Source organism: Monocercomonoides exilis, assembly GCF_001643675.1.
Source record: "Monocercomonoides exilis strain PA203 chromosome Unknown scaffold15-1837935, whole genome shotgun sequence".
Lineage (NCBI taxonomy): Eukaryota > Preaxostyla > Oxymonadida > Polymastigidae > Monocercomonoides > Monocercomonoides exilis.
In genome coordinates, this window is record NW_027150560.1 from 1,437,707 (window position 1) to 1,456,991 (window position 19,285).

The 19,285-nt window shown below is 35.6% G+C and overlaps 6 protein-coding genes across 6 annotated transcripts; 2 read left to right on the forward strand and 4 right to left on the reverse strand.

Moving 5' to 3' along the window:
* Window positions 1-17: 17 nt before the first annotated feature.
* On the forward strand, window positions 18-711 carry MONOS_7673 (uncharacterized protein; the record flags this gene model as incomplete). Its single annotated transcript, XM_067878017.1, has 3 exons — window positions 18-22; window positions 61-628; window positions 664-711. 3 exons carry the CDS (start codon window positions 18-20, stop codon window positions 709-711), a joined length of 621 nt encoding a protein of 206 aa, XP_067730096.1.
* A 33-nt stretch (window positions 712-744) lies between these two features.
* MONOS_7672 (uncharacterized protein) lies at window positions 745-1,053 on the forward strand (the record flags this gene model as incomplete). Its single annotated transcript, XM_067878016.1, has 1 exon — window positions 745-1,053. The coding sequence occupies one exon, from the start codon at window positions 745-747 to the stop codon at window positions 1,051-1,053; it is 309 nt and encodes a 102-aa protein (XP_067730097.1).
* Window positions 1,054-10,614: 9,561 nt separating this feature from the next.
* On the reverse strand, window positions 10,615-11,434 carry MONOS_7671 (uncharacterized protein; the record flags this gene model as incomplete). Its single annotated transcript, XM_067878015.1, has 2 exons — window positions 10,615-10,879; window positions 11,163-11,434. 2 exons carry the CDS (start codon window positions 11,432-11,434, stop codon window positions 10,615-10,617), a joined length of 537 nt encoding a protein of 178 aa, XP_067730098.1.
* Window positions 11,435-11,614: 180 nt separating this feature from the next.
* Window positions 11,615-12,619, reverse strand: MONOS_7670 (uncharacterized protein; the record flags this gene model as incomplete). Its single annotated transcript, XM_067878014.1, has 3 exons — window positions 11,615-12,049; window positions 12,253-12,296; window positions 12,421-12,619. The coding sequence occupies 3 exons, from the start codon at window positions 12,617-12,619 to the stop codon at window positions 11,615-11,617; spliced, it is 678 nt and encodes a 225-aa protein (XP_067730099.1).
* Window positions 12,620-13,750: 1,131 nt separating this feature from the next.
* Window positions 13,751-14,671, reverse strand: MONOS_7669 (uncharacterized protein; the record flags this gene model as incomplete). Its single annotated transcript, XM_067878012.1, has 1 exon — window positions 13,751-14,671. One exon carries the CDS (start codon window positions 14,669-14,671, stop codon window positions 13,751-13,753), a length of 921 nt encoding a protein of 306 aa, XP_067730100.1.
* Window positions 14,672-18,321: 3,650 nt separating this feature from the next.
* On the reverse strand, window positions 18,322-18,723 carry MONOS_17403 (uncharacterized protein; the record flags this gene model as incomplete). Its single annotated transcript, XM_067870321.1, has 3 exons — window positions 18,322-18,456; window positions 18,502-18,669; window positions 18,715-18,723. 3 exons carry the CDS (start codon window positions 18,721-18,723, stop codon window positions 18,322-18,324), a joined length of 312 nt encoding a protein of 103 aa, XP_067730101.1.
* Between the last annotated feature and the right edge of the window lie 562 nt (window positions 18,724-19,285).

Below are 19,285 nucleotides of genomic sequence, written 5' to 3' on the forward strand. Positions count from 1 at the left end.
AGCTGGACGAGGAAGTGATGGGGTGAGGGGTTGCAGTGTGTGAAGTCGGGGAGATTGAAGAGAAGGGGTTGGATGCTGCGGGGCTGAGGATGGAGGATGTGGTTCTGTCTCCAGCAGCGATTGCGCTGTCTGTGCTAGAGGAGCGAGAAGAAGCAGAGGAAGGAGAAAGGAGAAGAAAAGATGGAGAAAAGAGGGAGAAGAAAAGGGAAAAGAAGATGGAGGGAGAGAGGGAGGTGATAGGAATGAGGAGAAAGGCGGGTATCCGACAGCGCACAGAGAGTTTGTGGAGAGAATCAAAGAGAACCAGGGGAAGCTGGAGGAAGCGATGGCGCCGTTGATTGTGAAGGCGCTTGGGCTGAGTGGGCTGAGGTTTGTGAAGGCAGAGGTTGAGGTGGGCGCAGACAAGCAGCATTCAGTTGAACCAGAAGTGTGCAGTTCTTCTCCATCTGATGGCATCCAACAGGAGAACAGGAGAGCAAAAGAAGAAGAAGCAGCAGACGGGTCTTTGGGCATAACTTTCGATGAAAGTTCAGATGGAGCGGTGAAAGATGTTGAACAGATGCAAATGCCGATGAATGGTTTGACAACGAATGAGGAAAAAGACATATCCGATGAAGAAGTTGGGGAAGTTAGTTGTTTGCTTTTTTAAAAAAAGAATAAGAGGAGGAGGAGGAAATGAGAGGAGAGGTTGAGCGAAGGCAGAAGAGCTGAGAGCTCGTATTTGTTTAATCTGGTGGCTGGCTGATGATCTGTGTGCAGATCCGAAAGGGGAGCTCGTGGATAATAAAGCGGTGCATTGCAGATGGGCAGTCGGAGACGATGCTGGACGAGCTGAACATGCTGCATACAAGAAGCCAAGAAGTGGCGTGGGTGGACGGGCAGAGATACAGTGGAAGAATAACACCGAAGAGGCATTTGGCTCTGGAGTGTTTAAAGATCTTTGTTCCACATGGGATAAGGAATTGTACAAATATTGAGAAGGCAAAGAAAGAGACTTGTGCATTAAGTTCTGTTAGCTTGTCGAAGGGAACGAGGAAAAGCAGAGAAGTGTAACTTTGATTACTGCATCTGAATAGGTCGGAAGGAGCTGATATGTTATGCGAATACACATATCCCGTTTCATCTTCTGAAGCTGAGCTGTGCAATGGCAGTGTCTGTCGGGATTGCACAATGAGGATTGGGTGAAGGTGAAGTCAACAACGGAGGAGGGAATTGAGGTGTCTCAGCAGAGCAGAGAAAAAGCGGAAGCAGACAATGTGAAGAAGATTCTGACCAATTATGCATTGATAACATGAGTACATGCGTTTGGGAGTGTGTTTGATGGGGCACCTGATCCGGAGACGCTTCTGACGGGTTTGGAGGAGGGGAGACAAACAGAAGAATGACGAGTGAAGACAGTCAGCTCATTCAATTTGTCAAGCAACAGATCGGACTTGGAAGAATTGATTGCTCAGAGAAAATGGCAAAATGCTGTGAAGATGGTGATCAATGCAACTGCGAAACGTTATCGGCCATTTCATGAAGTCTGTGCATTTTGAGGGATTATTCCAATGAGTGTTCCGAAGGCGTGAAAATAAGCGGTTGAGAATGAACGTTATGACTCATTTCTTCTTCTTCTTCTTCTTCTTCTTCTTCTTCTTCTTCTTCTTCTTCTTCTTCTTCTTCTTCTTCTTCTTCTTCTCTTTCTTCTTTTTCTTCTTCTTTATCCTCAAAGCCATCCTTCTTTCTGTATCTTCACTCAAAGAGAAAGTTTGCACTTTGTCAGCTTCGGAACCGCTCAAACACAAAATAGACAGGTCCTCCTTATATGTTCCTCTCATCTTCTCTTTTTCTTCTTCACAACCATCTCCAGGCGCTTTCCATATCTCTTTCCTTTTTTTCATTTACAAAGCCATCTCATAATCTCTGTCCTCTCTCACTTGATCCTCTCAGATCATCAAACATTCATCTCCATCTTCAAAAATTTCACACATTTTCGTGGTCCTTCTGTGATTTCATCAACAGTTATTCTCAAATACTTGTCTGCCGCTTTTATACAACTGTCTTATGCACTTGAAATCTTTTGTTGAATTCCGTTAACCTACGAAACACATCACAATTCAATTTCTGAAGTTTGCTGCAAGCTCGATGCTTTTGCCTCATCTGCTTCCTCTTTTACAAGCCTCAGCCCAGCCAGTCATGCACATCAACAACCATTACAGCTTATCTTTTTGCAGTAATTCCATGTTCAGTTTGATTCTTTCCGCAAACTACCTGAATACTGTCGGATAGACTCCTTTTTCATCATTCTTCTTTCTTCTTTCTTTGCCTCTTCTCGCTCCTCCAACACCGTCAGTGCAATTGCTTCAGGAAACAGAGTCACATCCTTTTCCTCAACATTGCAACCAAAAACGCCTATATCACAATCTCCACCACTTCGCATGTTGCAGCATTTCGCATTTATTCTTCACAAAATGTTTTTCATTGCGCAATAGTTTTGTTTTCCAGCTTTAGAACAGTATTCGATATAAAATGATATTTTATTATCTGCCTATCATAAACATAAATATAGAGCAATTGATATAATCGATTTTTTTTATCTCAACGTTTTTTTTCTCATAATCACATACTACTGAATTATTCTCATGTCAAATAAGATGTTCTAGTATTGCAGAAATAAAAGATGTTATTTTAGGAATTCTATTTTTGATTGTCATGAAATGATATGTAAAATAACTCAATCATTTGAAAAAAGTGAAAAATAACAAACGATGGTTATTTGATTTCAAAACGAATGATTTGTAAATGTTATTCACAAGAGAAGCAACGAATTTAGCGAATCAAAGGAAAGCGAATGTCTATGATCACCGACGATTCGCTTTAATCTTGAAAAAAGTCGTTCACAGGCGGATTCGCTACAAGAAGATGTTGCAATGCAAAAACAAATGTTGGCAAATATCGTTTCCATTCCACCCTGTGATGCAATATGACTGTAATACACTGGTAGACTCTCGAGAAGATCAATTGAAGTTGCTGTAAGTATGTGAGTTTTAAATAACGACGCAAATTTTTCTTGCATTTCCTCGGTAAACTTCCCTAATGAATTATTGATAAATTTATTGAATGATTTAAATATTCTGAAATACCAATTTGATGCAATTGAAATCTATAATGAATCGACAGCTTGATCCTCCTTCTCCTTTGAAATTTTGTGAATGACTTGAAGTTTTTTATTTGTCCCTGCAAAAATCACATCATCTTCGTCTTCTTGGAAAACATCTTTGTTGAAGTCGCCAATTGCATGATTATCTGATTCTTCACTGAGTGTTTCTTGAGAAGAAATAAAAGAAGATCTTGTTTCAACAAGGGTTGAAGCTTCGTCATTTAATATTTCTTCATATTCGTCGTTTTCCTATTGCTCCTCAGCATCGATGAGTCCAAGGTAATCTGTTGCATTTTCATTATCTGTGAAAATACCTTCTTCTTGTGCATGTGAAAAAGAAACCTCTTTTTTTTCAAATTGTGAAACAATTAACAAGAGATCTTCAATTTCTTTCTGGATATGCTTCGATGATGATGTCACGGAATCTTATTCTTCTTCAATCTGTTGGTAGTTTTAACTCAAATGCACGTGCTCAGTTGATGATTCGCTTCTCAAAATCATTGATAATGCCTTTTGAAATCTGCTCACAGATAAAGGAAAAGCTGTTGATCCTTTTTCTTTTGAAAAGCACCTTCCAATGGATGTTTCCTTTATCAGTGATGATGAGGGAACAGATGATGATGATGCTCGATTTAGAAAACAGTTGCAAGAAAAAAATATTTGAAATATAAAAAATATAGAGAAAAAGAAATAAACAATTGTTAGCATGTTTGAACTTTTGTGCAAACTGTCTTTTTTCTTGTCTTCTGGATGAAAAAACTTACAACAAAAGTCATCACTGATAAGCTTATTTTTTCCTTCTGGTGTTAATGAATAAGCGAGAGCGATTTGATCTCCTCTTTCGCCTTCTAAAGTGTAGTTGAACAAATAAATTCAAACGTTAACAATTGCGTTATGCCAATGATCGGAACGAAATATGCTTAATTCAAGAAAGTTTTTGTAAAATGACATAGCCTCAAGAATTTTTGGATAAGCATTTCCCAGCTTGCTGTTGTCATCTCCAAAAAACAAATGCAACTGTTTTAGAGGGAATAACAAAATTTCTGCTTTTATTACATCAATGATGCTCTGCTTATCCATCAGCTTCAATTCCAATATAATTTCTCTGTTTTTCCTTTTGAACAAGCAAATATCTGTCAAGCACAACCATCTCGTAAGTGTGAATGTTGGGCATTTTGCAGGAAACATCTGTTGCATTGATGAGCTCCTTGATATTTTTGAGAACTCAATAATAATATCCTTGATTGTTTTAAGAAATGGGACTTCTTGAAAAGAATGTGTGATTGTTAAGTTGATCAAATGATTTAAACAATAAATATGAAAATGTATGATATAAAAATTCAAAAAATCGATTTCTCTATCAGAATCGTGTGGTAAATCTTGAAACGCTTTTTTTTGAGCTGCCAAGCCGTCACTACAAATGCTTCTGACTTCACCTCCGCATTTTGCAATCTCCGAAATGCACATTTCAGCAAGATTTTTATAATCATCAGAAGAATGACATGCTGGTTGAAGGCTCCAAAATCCAGGAGTTGATTTTTCTGCATGAATTACATATGAAATAATGGTGCACTTTTTATTTGCAATTATCCCTCCATCGATCATGAGAGAAACACATTTATCCTTTATCAATTTGGATCTTTCACGAATTGATACAACCTTCTTTTCGCTGATAAGTCTTTTTATTTTCCACTTTGATAAATATGGAAATATTTCTGTAAGCTCAGCAGTTGGATTTATCTGGGCTATTTGAATCAAATGCTTAATAAATGTGTTGAATTCGGAAGATGCAGCGGACAAAAACGATATGTTACATCTGGAAACTAAATTTAAAAATAAATCCGTCAATGGTTCAATATCTCTAATTAGTTTAATACAGACGCAACTTGCAGATACTGTTGGTTGCGTGACATTTTGTTTTTATGTCATCCAAAAATCCAGCGTGGGAAACAACAATGTGCATTTATGTTGTTTGACTGCAGCAGAAGTGTCTCTCCCTGAACATCCGCAGGCATATCCCTTCTTTTCGTTGAAGCTCAAAAACATTCTGTGTCCATCTGCTTTTGTTTTTAAATATGATTTCACTTTGTTATAGCAAATCCATAAGATACCATTGAAAATTTTAAAATGCAATTGGGACATAATTTCTTCCGGTCTGTTTGGATGTTTGAAGCCTGTGTTAATGAGACAATTTTATCGATATAAGAAATGATAAATCTTTATTATTTTTTACAAAAATGAAAAATTGAAACATTGAACGTCCTCATTTGTTGAGACTAATTCCAATCGAACAAAGCCACAATTCGCTTTATCCAACTCGTCCATTTTCTTTTCAAATGCATTTCTCTTGAGATAATAATAAAAAAAAGATAATAACGTGAAGAATTCCATGATAACAATTTTTGCATACGATCAAAACATCTTTAAGAGATTTTTGAAGACCAAAAGGAAGTTCTTTTATTAGCAACGAACGATCATCAGCCATTGAAGTGAAAAAGATAGTTGATAAAAATTTTATAATCAATTATATTTCCGCAACTGACACATTGTGACAAATATGATCAAAATTTGTCAAAAAATTCTTAACTCAGAAAATGTTTGTCTGTATATCATTAAACATTTCATTTTGTTTTTTTAATAGAAATGGAAATGTTTTTGAATATAATATGGGAAATGACACGTCAAATTGACTTGTCCGTCAATTTGTCACTGACCAAAAAAAAAACTTGTCAGGTCAGACAGGCTTAATTAAGATATCAATCTTGTAGGGTATTTTATGCGATATCTGTAAATTGGTTATTTTGAAATAAGTGAATTAATACAAAATAACCCATATATAACTTAAAATAATTAAGCCTGGGTGACGTGAAGAAAAAATTTTGTCACGTCCGTCACCAATTTTCCACAAAATAAAAAAAAAAATTAAAATAAAAAATTAAAAAATTAAAAAATCCTATTTTGAACAAAAAAACCTTTATCATAATATAAAAGTTTTTTCAATTTGTTCAAATTATTATTTTCAAAAAAAAAAACAAAGATGGATTCCCATTACAAAATGATAGACTTATTTAATACAAGAATTATCTTTGAAATGACTTGTTTACTGAACCAATTCGAAAAATCATGGTATGAACACATAGAAGTTATCATACATTAAAATTTAATATGAAATTTATTCTTCTTTTTCAATTTGTTTTCGTTTTGTCAGAAACGTTAAAGTGTGGTTCATTCCTGCTGCAATTTTAGAAAAAAATGAAGTAGAAGGATATACAATCTCGTTTTAGGGTTTGCATTTAATATATACATAGATTTTTTGATGTTTGTGATTTTTTTCTTATTAGTTTTATTCAGAATTGTTTTCTGAGCTTTAAAGATGCAATGTTGATGCACAGAAACAGATAATCGAAGAAATGAATGAAACAAATAATGCAATGACTTTGAAAGAATTCATATTTGTTTTCGCAAAAGAATTATTCATTCACATGGGAGAAATTTTTGAAGAAAAGAAAATTTCAATGGAAAATACAAATGAGTAATACAAGCAAATAGGATGTTTCGTCTCATTGAAAAATACACGGAGCCTTTTGCTTGATGAATCTTCGTTGAACATAAGATTTTGGAAGATGATCATTGATGAAAATGTGAAAAATGAAGGAAAGGATGAAAGGCTAATTGCTGATCTTACTGAATGTATCTTTTTATTTGGAGGCTCATCATCATTGAAATTGAATTCTATTTGCGTGCCTTGTTCGCTGAAAGTCGCGTTGAAGAAAGAGGAAAGCGAGGAAACTCGAAATGAAGTGGAAATGGCTTTACTGGCTTTGAGAAACATAAACCAGTTTACAGTGTGGAATTGTTTCTTCTTTGTTTATTTGCTATCATTTTTTAATTTTTGAACAACTTATAGAAGAAGAACTGTATATGAGAGAGAGTTTAAAGAAAATATCTGAAATCATCAGGAAAAACGAAATCTGAAGCAATAGACAGATCAATAATCTTGGGAATTTTAAGATAAATCGATATGACAACTGTGAATATTCAGGAGAAGTGTTAGAAAAGGAGCTGCATTTTATGAGAGAAGCTGCAAGAGAGTTAGAAGATCTGTCAAAGTGCGTGGATTGGAAGAAAAAAGATGAAGAGGAAAAAACAAATGAAGCGAGATCGATAAAGAGATAGATGAATCACAATGTGTTTGCTGTTTCAATTTCAATATGAGGGTGAAAGAAGAGCCAGTTATGTTATTGGAGTTCTTTTCAAGGCTTTACAGGGAAAAGGAAAATCACAAATATTTAATTCGCAAGTTGTGCATTTCTCTTTTGGTTTTCCTGTCTTTGAAAAGATAACATCAGTTTCTATTGTTCTGAAAGTGGAAATGTTTGCATTGCTTTGGAGAAGCTGCGTCAGCCAACGTTGGACCATGACATTCTTGAGTGCTGCGTCGATATATCTTTTTCACTTTCAGAAAGATTGAACATGGAAACAGATGAAGAATTATCCAAAACAGAATAGAAGAAGATCAAAATAGAAATATTAAAAAAGAAGGAAAAAAAGGATAAGAAAATATCATCGAAAACTTTATTTAAGATTATTTGCTGAAATTTTTTTCGTTGTACAATGTTGGATATTTGTAATTATTATGTGTTTATCATCAATTAAGCTTAGAATTATGTATCTTAAAAATTTTATTTTTTCAAATTTCAATTTCACAAAATCAAAAACTAATTTTTATTCGTATATGAAAAAAGTTGTGGATGTGAATTTCATCATGTTTTATATTTATTATGCAATTCTTTCAAAAATTGAAACATTCAAATAATTTTATTGTTTCTTTTCTTCAACAAAATAATTTCAAACAGAAAGACAGCGTAATGGTTATGTTTTAAAGACTGCGCGCTCCAACTGATTCATCCACTCTTTCAGCCTCTTTTCTGTGCTTTTGAGTAATTTTTGAAATTTTTTGCATTTCAATGATCTGAAAATCAGGTTTTCAAAAGCATTCTTTTGTTATAAATAAATTATTCCTTTTTATTCAGGTTGAGTGTTCATAATAGTATCACTTGTTATTAAGCGAAAATATTTCTCCTTCATTTGAACTTTTGCAAAGCAAGAAACAATCATTTAAAGACAATGCATTTCAAACAACAATTGAATTGACATCCTTAATTTCTGCAATAACTTCAATAATTATTTCAACTTATTATTCATTCGACACAAAAAGGCAATTCAGCTGTTGAAGTTATGTTAGAAAATATGCAAAAAAACAAATTTTAAAAAAAAAATAACAAATTTATAACCTGAACAACAAATCATAGGCACTGTTGTGCAATTGCGTTGGGCAAATTATGAATAGCATTATTGTTCTTTTTCTTTGCACGAATGTATTGCACTTTAAAAAAAATGAGAATTGAACAAAACCATAGAAAAATTATGGTAATAAAGCTTTGAAACGAAATCAGTCATAATTCTTTAACCTAACTGACCACTTGGTTTTTTGCATCTTTTTAAAGCGTAAACACACTTCTGACTCGGTGTTACGTCAGAGACAGGTGACGTTAGTGACGAACAAAAAATCCGATTTCCGCTTTTGCGACAGTTAAAATTAAATAATGGAAATTTTAATTTTAATTTTTTTTTTTTATTTTTTATTTTTTATTTTTTATTTTTTTGTGAAGTGAAAAAATCTGTCAAGTCCGTCAAAAATCGAAAAGGTCACGTCAGAAGTCACCACGTCACCCAGGGTTAAAAATAATACTTTATCTTGAAATTTTTTTTTATTTCACAATTCATCTTATAAAAAGATCAAAAATTGAAAAAATAAAATCTATTGTGGTATTTTCTGATCAAAGAGTTAAATTAATTTTTCATAACTGTAAAGCTTTAATTTCAATTATTTATATTTGTTTTATTTTTATATGCAAAAAATCATACCTTTTTAATGTTATTGATGAAAAAAGATTTTTCGATCAAGTTTATTAAAAATAAACTTTAAACAAATAAATCAAACTTCAAATCGAAAATTGTCAATTCATAATTGGAAAAACAAAACATTGTGAAGAGAAAGTTTATTAAATAGATCAGAAAAAATAAAAGAAAACAAAACTGTTGAAGATAATTTCACAATAATACTTAAGTTTCTTTTTTTCTTTCCACTACATTTGAAAAGCCAACAAATCTCCATTTCTTTTATTCGATTCATCGGATTCATCAAACGTTAAACGAAATCGTGGAACAGCTGATAATACCGTGTATAATGGCTGGCTCCCTCTCGTTGCCCAGAACAAAATCGTTGCCAGCAATGGAACCAATACAGATGCCTGTGGCAGACCCCAACAGACCCCATGTGCCACCATCGAGTATGCCCTCACCCGCTTCATTTCCCTCCTTCAAGACGTCTTCTCTCACCCTCCTTTCCTCAACATTTGTTTCTCTTCAAACACTCACCTTCAGCGCTGTTGACACAAAAATCACTGGAAATGATAAGCTTTATCTGATTCTCATATAAATTCTTCCATTTTCCAATTTTCACCATTTTCCATATCATTGAAAAATTCTTGAGCTTTCATCTTCTTTTCATCAGAAGTTTATTTTTTTTCAAAATCCTTTATATCATCTCAGAAATTAATATTTCTTTTTCATTTCTTCTAATTTCTCCTTTTCATCAAATGCAAATAAAGCTCGTTGCTAAATGAATCTTCCCTTTTCCTTTCTTCGATTATATCATATAGTTCTTCACAAACTTTTATTTCTTCAGCTTTCCGATTTCAATTTACTTGTATCCAATTAGCGCTTGAATCTCAAATAATTTCTCTTCAAATATGTCTTTTCCTCTCAATTCCTTTTCTTCCTCATTTCATTTGCAACAGTTCGCTGTTGCTTCGTACCTGCGAAATCTGTCGGAGGCTATTTAGGAACCCATCCATTTCATAAAACAATAGCTTCAACGTTCTTTCTGTTTTCATTGCAAATGCTTCAGCTTCCAAATGAAAAAGAAAGATTCTATCTCCGTTTTCTGTTGTAAGTCTGCTGCTCCGATTTTGTTAGCTCTAAATTGCATCCATTTCGTTGTCTCATAATTTCGGCTGTTATTCTGTAATTGAATGAACATTCATTTTGTGTTTCCAAATTGATGCTGAATGCGAACACTGCTGTCAAGTCTGAGGGTTGTTGAATGAAATTGAAATGCAAATATTTTTGTTGCTTGTTGAAGAAGACGCTGAAGAAGAAAAAGGAGTTGAAGGAGAAAATGAAGACAACATTGAAGAATATAAAGGATGAAGTTGTGATTGATCAAAGTCGCGTGAAATAAATGAGTTTTTATTATTCCGGTTGCTCTTTCGTCTTTGCATTAATCTGACTCTTCTGTCTGTTCGACTGTTCATCAAGCACAATGAAGCACAATCGCCCTGACTGCATTTGGCAAACGAATCCCTTTGAGCCAACCTTTGGTGCTCTTGTTCTGTTGTCTTTCCAGTTCAAACAACATTGTTGTCATCAACATCTGAATGATTGAACTCTTCATCTAATTCGATATCAGCACCGTCATCATCATTATCACTCTTATTATTGAATGACAAATTCATTTCGCTCACCAGGCGCATCCACCACACAAGCGAATACGGATCAGAAAGAGACGAAGGAAAGCGTCTGTGAATAGGCTTAAACATGTGCGGAACAAGAGGCAATTTGAGATGCCTTGGCAATTCGATTGAAGTCCTAAGGAGAAGAAGAGGTGGAAGACTGTGATAAATCAAGCAATGAATAAGAACAAGGAGATTTTGATGATTCAGCCAAGGAAGGAGATAAAGGTGAAGATGAATAAGTCTGAGAAGATGGATGCAAAAATGAATAACTTGAAGCGCTAAGCAGTCGAAAAACACGAAGCTTTGGTGAAGAAAATGAAGTTTGACGAATATTATGGTGAATTTGTTGAATTTCAAATGAACATGAAGAAGTTTTGTCTATCTGTTCTTCATTCTTTTTCGTTTGAATTCTATCTTTCATTTTTGAATCAGAATCTAACTCATTCTCCGAATCATGCCTTTTGCTGTTCTCTTTTTCATTGCGTTTTCTTTTTTCAATCTTTTCCTTCAGATTTTTGCTCAAAGAAAATTGAGTAAGTTCTATTTCTTTCCTTTTCAGCTTTTCCATCAAAACAGTTCTGGCAACTGCTTCCTTTTGCTTCATCTGTCTGAAATATATTGGATCCTTCTGCTTCAATTCTGCCCTCCGCTGCTTCATAGCTGTTGACACAATAAACATCAGCTCATTTTCTTCTTCGCGAAGATAAGACATTCCGTCTGCTTCTTCAAAACGGCGGCATCGAAGTCATTTTGGATTATTGTTTGAATACGAAGAAGAAGAAAAGGACGATGATGATAGGGTGAGAAAATCCAAATGTGGCAGTGCTGAAGTTATTGTGGAGTCATTTTCTTGTTTCAGTCTTCTTTCTCTTCTCCACAGTGCACGTGTACATCATATCCTCTTCGGGGTCAATTCTTTTCTTTTCATTTTTTCTGAAGTGTCTGCCATCTCCACATTCCCATTCGTCATCGATGGAGCAACCAGTGCTCTTGTAACAACTCCACTTTGACATAAGGACGTGTGTGTTTGTGTCTCCACTCCCTGAAGAAGGAAGCGCAGAGCGGGGTCTTCGAGCGAAGGAGCAGAAAGATCTCCGCAGAGAATGATTGGATGGATGCGCTGGGCAATCGGCTGTGTGGAGGCAGAGTTGAGTACACGAGCTCCTTGTATGCTTTGTGGAAATTGCCTCTCAGTCTCGTTAAGTGTCACTTCTCTGTTGATACCCCGTGTGAGCTGCATAAGCTGCATGAGGCGGATGGAGCTTGCTGCTGATGAAGAGATTGAAGATGGAGAAAACGAAGAGGATGTTGACGAATATGGCTGTTGCTGTGTTTGAGAAATAGATTGGTTTGGCAGGTCAAACAGAAGCGCATTCACAACGAATATCTTTTTTGAGGGAACGAAATGGTGCGTTGAAGAAATAGCCTATGACTGTTGAGAAAGAATGACTGTTTGCGTTCGAGTGAGATGGAGACGCCTTCTGAACATCACATGAGACGATGAAGAGGAATGGTGAATTGGGCATATACACTTCTGATGATGTCTGTGTGTAGAATCTTTGTGATGATGATGTCTATGAATATTATCATTATGAAAGAGTGAAGATGAAGATTGTATTTCTTCCAATTGGTCATCTTCTTCTTTTTGCGTTTCATCGTTTTCTCTCTCTTCTTAAGTCCTCTTTGTAAATTCATTACTATCTTTTTCCTTCTCTTCTTCCTCCTCTTCACCAGCACCGTAACTTTCAGACTCATATCCTTCCTCGTTCTCCTTTGCAGCAGCCTCTCTCATCTCATTCCACGCATCCTGGTCTGCATCTTCATGTGCAAGCCACTCTTTGATCAGCTCGCCCAGCCACATTTCTCTTCGCAGGCGCTGCGGCTTCGGTGACAGCATTGAAGCAGCTTTCTTTTTCTTTGCGGCTACTTGCTGTTGAGAGGCAACAGGATACACAGGAAACGAATTCCTTGAGCTGGAACGCGGAAGCAACACATCTGAAATCAATGATCTCTTTTGAACAACAGCAGATTCATTCACATTTTCAATAGGAATATTTCCTGTTTGTTCTTTGGGTGGAACCTCTTTTCTGTTTGATTCTATCTTTTGAGCTTATTCTTTCTCCTGGTTGACAGCATCCAAAGGATCAAAGGCGATTTGCGCAGACGAAGAAAGGTACAATTTGTTTGGATTTGAAGGACTTTTCCCTCCTTCCAGGGCAAGTGGCCGAATAGCAGGAGGATCCGAAGCAGAAGAAGCTGAAGCACAAACAGGAGAAGAAGAAGAAGAAGAAGAAGGAGGAGGAGGAGAAGAAGAAGAAGAAGAAGAAGGCAAAGAGGAGGAAAAGGAGGAGGAAGAAGAATTTTTCGTTTGAGAGTTTTTGTTGTTGTAGCGGTTGAACAAGCAGATGCAAAAACAGATGTTGGTTGAATAGAAGAAGAAGATGATGATGAAGATGAAGAAGAAGAAATTGTGCGTTACGCGGTAGAAGAAGGATAACTTAATTCTTTCACTGAGAGTAAAAAAGAACCATCATTGTCTGAGGAATAAGAAAAAGAAAAAGAAGAAGAAGGAGGAGGAGGAGGAGGAGAAGGAAAAAATAGAAGAAAGAGAGGAAGAAGACAAGTTCGATAGAGAGGAAGAGCTTGGGCTTGTTATGTCGATGGACTTTTGTGTGAGTGAAGAGGAGTCTGTGGCTGGAGACGATGGAGTGAGAGGCTTCGGTGGAGTTCAAACAAGAACAGAAGTGGCAGACAATTGTGTGTGTGGAAAGGGAGAAAAAAGAGGAGTGGCAGATGTTGTGGAGGCTGTGACGTTTTGAATGTGCATCTGGGCAGATGAGGATGTACAGTTGAACGAGTGTTAAATCGGATGCTGTTCATCTTCATCATCATCTCCTTCTTCTCTTCCCCTATCCCTCCTCCTCCTTTCTATTGCTGACTGCTCCAGCTTTATGTCAGAAGCGTCAATTTGCGATGAGCAAAACTCGTCATTCTCCTTGGTCTTTGTCTTCGCCTTTGGCTCTTCCTGCTATCTCCATTTCCTCTGCTCTGCGCTCAATTTGCTTCTGAAATCCGCCTTCTTTGCCTCTTCCATTTGAACTTGAACTCCTCGCTCTTTGCTCCTTGGCGGCGTCATAAAGCGAGCTGATGAACGCAATGTGCCTTGAAGCTCCTTCCCTCTTCCACTGTTATTTCTCGTGATACGCCCGTTCATCTCATTCACTCCGTTCGGCACAGCTGGAGCGCTGAAGCCGTACGAAGTGCTGAAGCAGAGTGGAATGCGCCTCTGTGGAAGAGGAAAACAGTCCAAATGCACATTCAGCGAAGCTGCAGAATGCATTGATTGCGATGATGATGATGAGAATAATGAAAAAGGAGGAGGATGGGAAGAAGAAGAAGAGTAGTAGTAGTAGTAGTAGTAGTAGTAGTAGTAGTAGTAGTAGTAGTAGAAAGGAGGAGGAGGAGAAGAAGAATTAGATTTGTTTTCAATTGATGTGTTTGAAGAAGTTGCAGATAAAACTTGTTTTGTTGGGAATACCATTTTCCTGCTGGCAAACTGAGTTTTGTTGTTGGACGATGAAAAAAAAGGAGAAGACGATAAAACACGAGAAGAATCAGAAGATGTTGAACGAGATGTTGGAATTGAAGAAAAACGAGAAGAAGAAGGAGAAGAAGAAGGAGAAATTGAAGAGGAAGAAGAGGAAGAGGAAGAGGAAGAAGAAGAAGATGGAGCACCAACAGAAGAAAGAGAAGGAGAACTTCCAGGAAGCACAGGCAGTTTGACTTCTGCTGCTTGATGTGGGCTGGTTATTCTGTTTGTGACTGTGCTTGTGATTGAAGAGGAACGCCCACGAGCATTCTGACTCTGTGTCTTCAGCTTAACACCAGAAGAAGAAGAAGAAGAAGAAGAAGAAAGAGGAGAGGCAAAGGGAGAAGCATAAAGTGACATGGATTTTGGGCGTGTGCTGTGTTTTGGAGTGGACAAAGCAGAAGAAGAAGAAGAGGAAGATAATGTTGAAGATGAGAAGGAAGATACAGAAGATAATGAAGATGTTGAAGAAGAAGAAGAAGAAGAAGAAGATGCAGTTGAGAAATGCGAAATCAGTCGAACGATATTTATGATGTTGAGAATAATTTGTGTGATGTTGTTGATTAGCCAAAACGTCTCGCTTGATGTATGAACCTCAGTTTGGTTTGAAAAACATAATCACCAAATAAATGACAAATAGATTGTGGAAATCAATCTTGATGTATTTTTCCAAAGTCAATTCACTTTCTTTTTGCGATTTCCTCTCCTTTCCCCTCAAAAATCGAAAATGAATATACCTCTCAATTTATTTTCCTTTCTATTTTTCCTCTTCCATTCAGCTCTCACTATTCTCTGAAAAATATCAATCCCTTCCTTTTCTTCATCTTTCCCATTCTCTTCCATTAAATCTTCTTTTCCTCTCATAAAAGATATCCCTCTTCCATTCGAAAATTTCTCTATTTTCCTCCTCTAATCCACTTTTGCCCTCTTTTCCCTTCTCTTCTAAAATAATATTCTCCCATCAACAAAAAACCTTCCTCATCATCTCCAACCACTTCTCTACATATTTACTATATTATCTTCTCCAAATCTCCACCTGCTCTTCCCCATCTTTTTGTCTCAGAATTTCTTCCATTCAAAAGCCCCTCTCGAAATATAAACATTCCAAAAAACACTCAACTCCCGCCCCCTGCCACAAATAATCCTCTTCCATCACTTGCATGCACCATATCCATCATGTGCCATGTGTTGATGAGATAGACATCAAATACTTCTTTTGGTGTTTGAGAATATTATTAAAGGAGATGATCATGCCAAAAACAGAAAAAACCCCTCTGCACATCCACCACAATGTGTACGGGCTGAAAAGACCCTCCAGTGAGATACACGATGTGTTTTGTGGAGATGCATTCCATGCTGCAATTTGACCATTCTGAGTCTGAAATGAAGAGATTGATTTTTTTGAATGATGATGGCTGTGGAAATATGCATTCTGGAAAAAAACAGTCGAGGGCAGTTTGGTATTTATTTATTTTTCTATATATGAATATTAACCTGTTGATGTTTTTTGTGTTCCTTTCAGGGCAGGAGGTGGAAATGAATGAAAATGAGAAAAAGCTTAATATCTCGTTGTGCAGGGTGACCATAAAGTTGGGAGAGCGAATCCATACGAAAAGTGCCCAGGGTGAAGGGATTGGGAAGTAAATTGGAGATGATATTTTTTGAAGAAAAACAGAACGCTTGAAAATTTGAAAGAAGGAATTAAAGAGAAAACACAAATCTCAAAAATTTCGGAAGATCTTGAAATTGATGTATTTGATGGAGAAAAGACTATTGAAAAGGAAGGCTAGCGATTTAGATGATGAAACGCTGAACATTGAATGTTTTCATTTAATATTTATCGATTTCAACTTATTTTTTATAATTCTTCTTCAATAGCATTATTTGGCAAACATTTAAATTAGACATTGATTGATTACGTATTGTTATTATTGTTTTTATGATTTTTCAAACCAGTGAACATTTGTTTTGTTCCATTTATTAAATTATCAATATTTTCGAATAATTTTTTTTTTCAAATTAGAATAAAAACATTTTTAAACCAATTAAAATCAACATACAACTAATAATAATAATCTATTAAGCTATAATTTCATGTATTTCATAATAAAATTTATCTTTTTTGGAAACCCTTAATGAAATAATTTTTTGATCAAACATCTGAATTTTTTATGATATCAAAAAAAAAGTCACCAATTTGAAAATCTATTTCACTGATGAATTTTCATATTCGTTCACTACCATCCTTTCACATGTGAGAATCATTTTAAGGTCTTCATAACTCTTTAATTTCCACGTAAATATACAAATATGTAGATTCTTTTTGATTAAGTTTTTTAATTGAATATATTAAGGACACCGCTGATTGATCACTATTATTTCTTCCTTTCAAGAAAAGAATAAAGAGTAATTTTCAAAGAAAAGGAATAATTTTTCATCACAGAAAGACAACGGTTTATTGCATGAATGGATTGATTAAACTAATTTTCAAGGAGGAACAATTTATATACAATACTGTGCAAGAGCAATTCTGACAGAGAAAAATTGTTTTTTTGAAAAATATAAAACTTTATCAACTCGAAGCAGAGGAAAACTTGAAACGAATATGGATGAATGTGTTAAGATTCACACAACATTTTTACAATGCACAGCAATTATAAATGGATAAAGAGGAGGGGGGCATTTAAACAGCGGATACATTCATTCAGCCAATGGCCAACGACTGTCATTTACAAAATTGTTTCTCTGAAAATGACAAAGGAGCAATCAATTAGCGCTTGCGACTGTCGGGGGTATTGAACATTAGAATTCTGTGGACAGAATAGTTATTTCAAACTGTTTATTGTATCAACGTGATTCGGTGAATGGAGGATGCGCTGCTACCAATTTTTTATTTCGAATTATAAGGGAATGTTGTTTTTTTCTCATTTATTTGCATATCAATACACGCATGAAAGAAGAGCATGATATTGCTCTTCATTTTTCAACAAAAAACAATATCAATTGAAATTGCCACTCTCCAAGGCGAGCGAACAACAGAAAGAGTTTATCATTCGAATCGATTGTTGATTGTTGTTGATGGCTTCAAAACTTTTATTGCAGAATTAGATTTCTTTCTTCTGTGCAAACATAACAAAATGAAAAGAGCACAAATACATGCGGAATTAATGAGTCTCATCCATAAAGCACATATTCCACAGCATCACTCAACTGATCGCGGATATTGTGAAGAATGTCGAGAAACTCAAAGGAACGATCACAGAAGCCAAAAGTGTGAATTGTCACATGAACACTTACACGATGCGTAGGCTAAAAAAATTATAAAAAACAGTTCAAATTGAATTTGAAGTGTCAGGTTTGTCTCTTTTTTTGTTTCATCTTGCGCCTTTTCAGCGAGTTACAAAACTATTGTGAATAACTCTCTTCATCTGTGTATTTATTGCTAAAGTATATAAGAGATTTCTGCAGAAAGATTTCCACAAACAGACTGAACATATCTTCTGGAAGCAGGAATTTTGTTCAAACAGAACTTTCAACAGAGCTGATAATAATTCAGGATGAATAACGCAAGGACAATTCACACCGTTTCGTTGTTTTAACTTTCATTCACGAATGAAGTTTTTTGAAAACTCTTGAATACAATTTTTTTCGAATAAAAAGAATCATAACAAATCAATAATTTGCTCTTGTGGAAAAAGAGCAGACACATATGCAGATGCACCAGCTGTACCAGAAACCTTATGAGGAGATCTTTCTATGAATTACATCCTCCTCGATATGAGAGTCCGATATGTGCACTCAACTGAATGAGGCCTGAAGTTGAGCAGATGCAGAATGCACAGAAGCAGAAGAGGGAGAGAAAGCATGCAATGCAGTCGTACCAGCTGGAGCGAAAAGAAAAAGCCCACAGATATCATCTCCATGCCTTCAGATTGAAAATACAACACTCACAGGAATTCAAATGAAGACACAAGTGACTCCAATTCGTCCACAAACACACAATATGAAACTCAAAACATCCCAATAATTGCTTTCCCGTGGCACACTTGCCGGATCGTATACGTTGCATCCCGCAGAGCGATCGACTGCACACTTTCCTGCGGCACAACCGCCCCTATCGCAACAAACTCATCCATCGTATTTCTCTACCTGTCCTAGTTCAAATGCGACAATCATCAGCGATACCAAACACTTGTTCCCACCCCCTCTCTCTTCTCTTCTCTCTCCTCCCAAACATCCTTTCTCCAATAAACATGATGCTCATCGTCACGTCCGGGTGTATCATCCCTTCCACAACTGGCTTCGCTATAATACACTCCCGCTCTGCGCACGGCTCCACCTATAGTCGGGTCAGTTATCTTCACCAAATCATACTGCCAGTTCTTTCATACACTTTCATCAACCGCAGTCATGCAAAATACGTTAAAAAAACTATTTTTAACTTCTTTTCATCCTCCAAACAGTTTTTGCTTGATCATTAACAATTTATCTCATTTTTTCTTAGAGTAATATCACAAGCTTTTAAACAAGAATTATGTATCATATTTTTCTGACATTTCAGTGAGCAACTTTGCTTATTTTTCGTAAAAAAACAAGCAGCAATGAAAGTTCTTTCTTAATATCTTAAATAGATCATGAAATTGAACCAACAAATAATTAGATGAATTTTGAATAGATTTTTTTTATTTAAATAAACTAGGTTTATTCAAATGAACTCATGTTTATTCGAATAGATCAAGTTTATTTGAATAAACTGAGTTCTTTTAAGATAGACCGAGTTCATTTGAGTTTCGAAAATTTAGATAAAAAACAAATATTAAAAATGTGCAAAAATTGACAACTGATAATATTCTTATATTATTTGAAAACAGTTAATGTTATTTTTGTAATGATTTTTGTTGTTTTCATCAAATATTTTTAATGATCGAAAGGATCAAAATATTTTTTGAACTGTTATAATTCTTTTGCACCAAC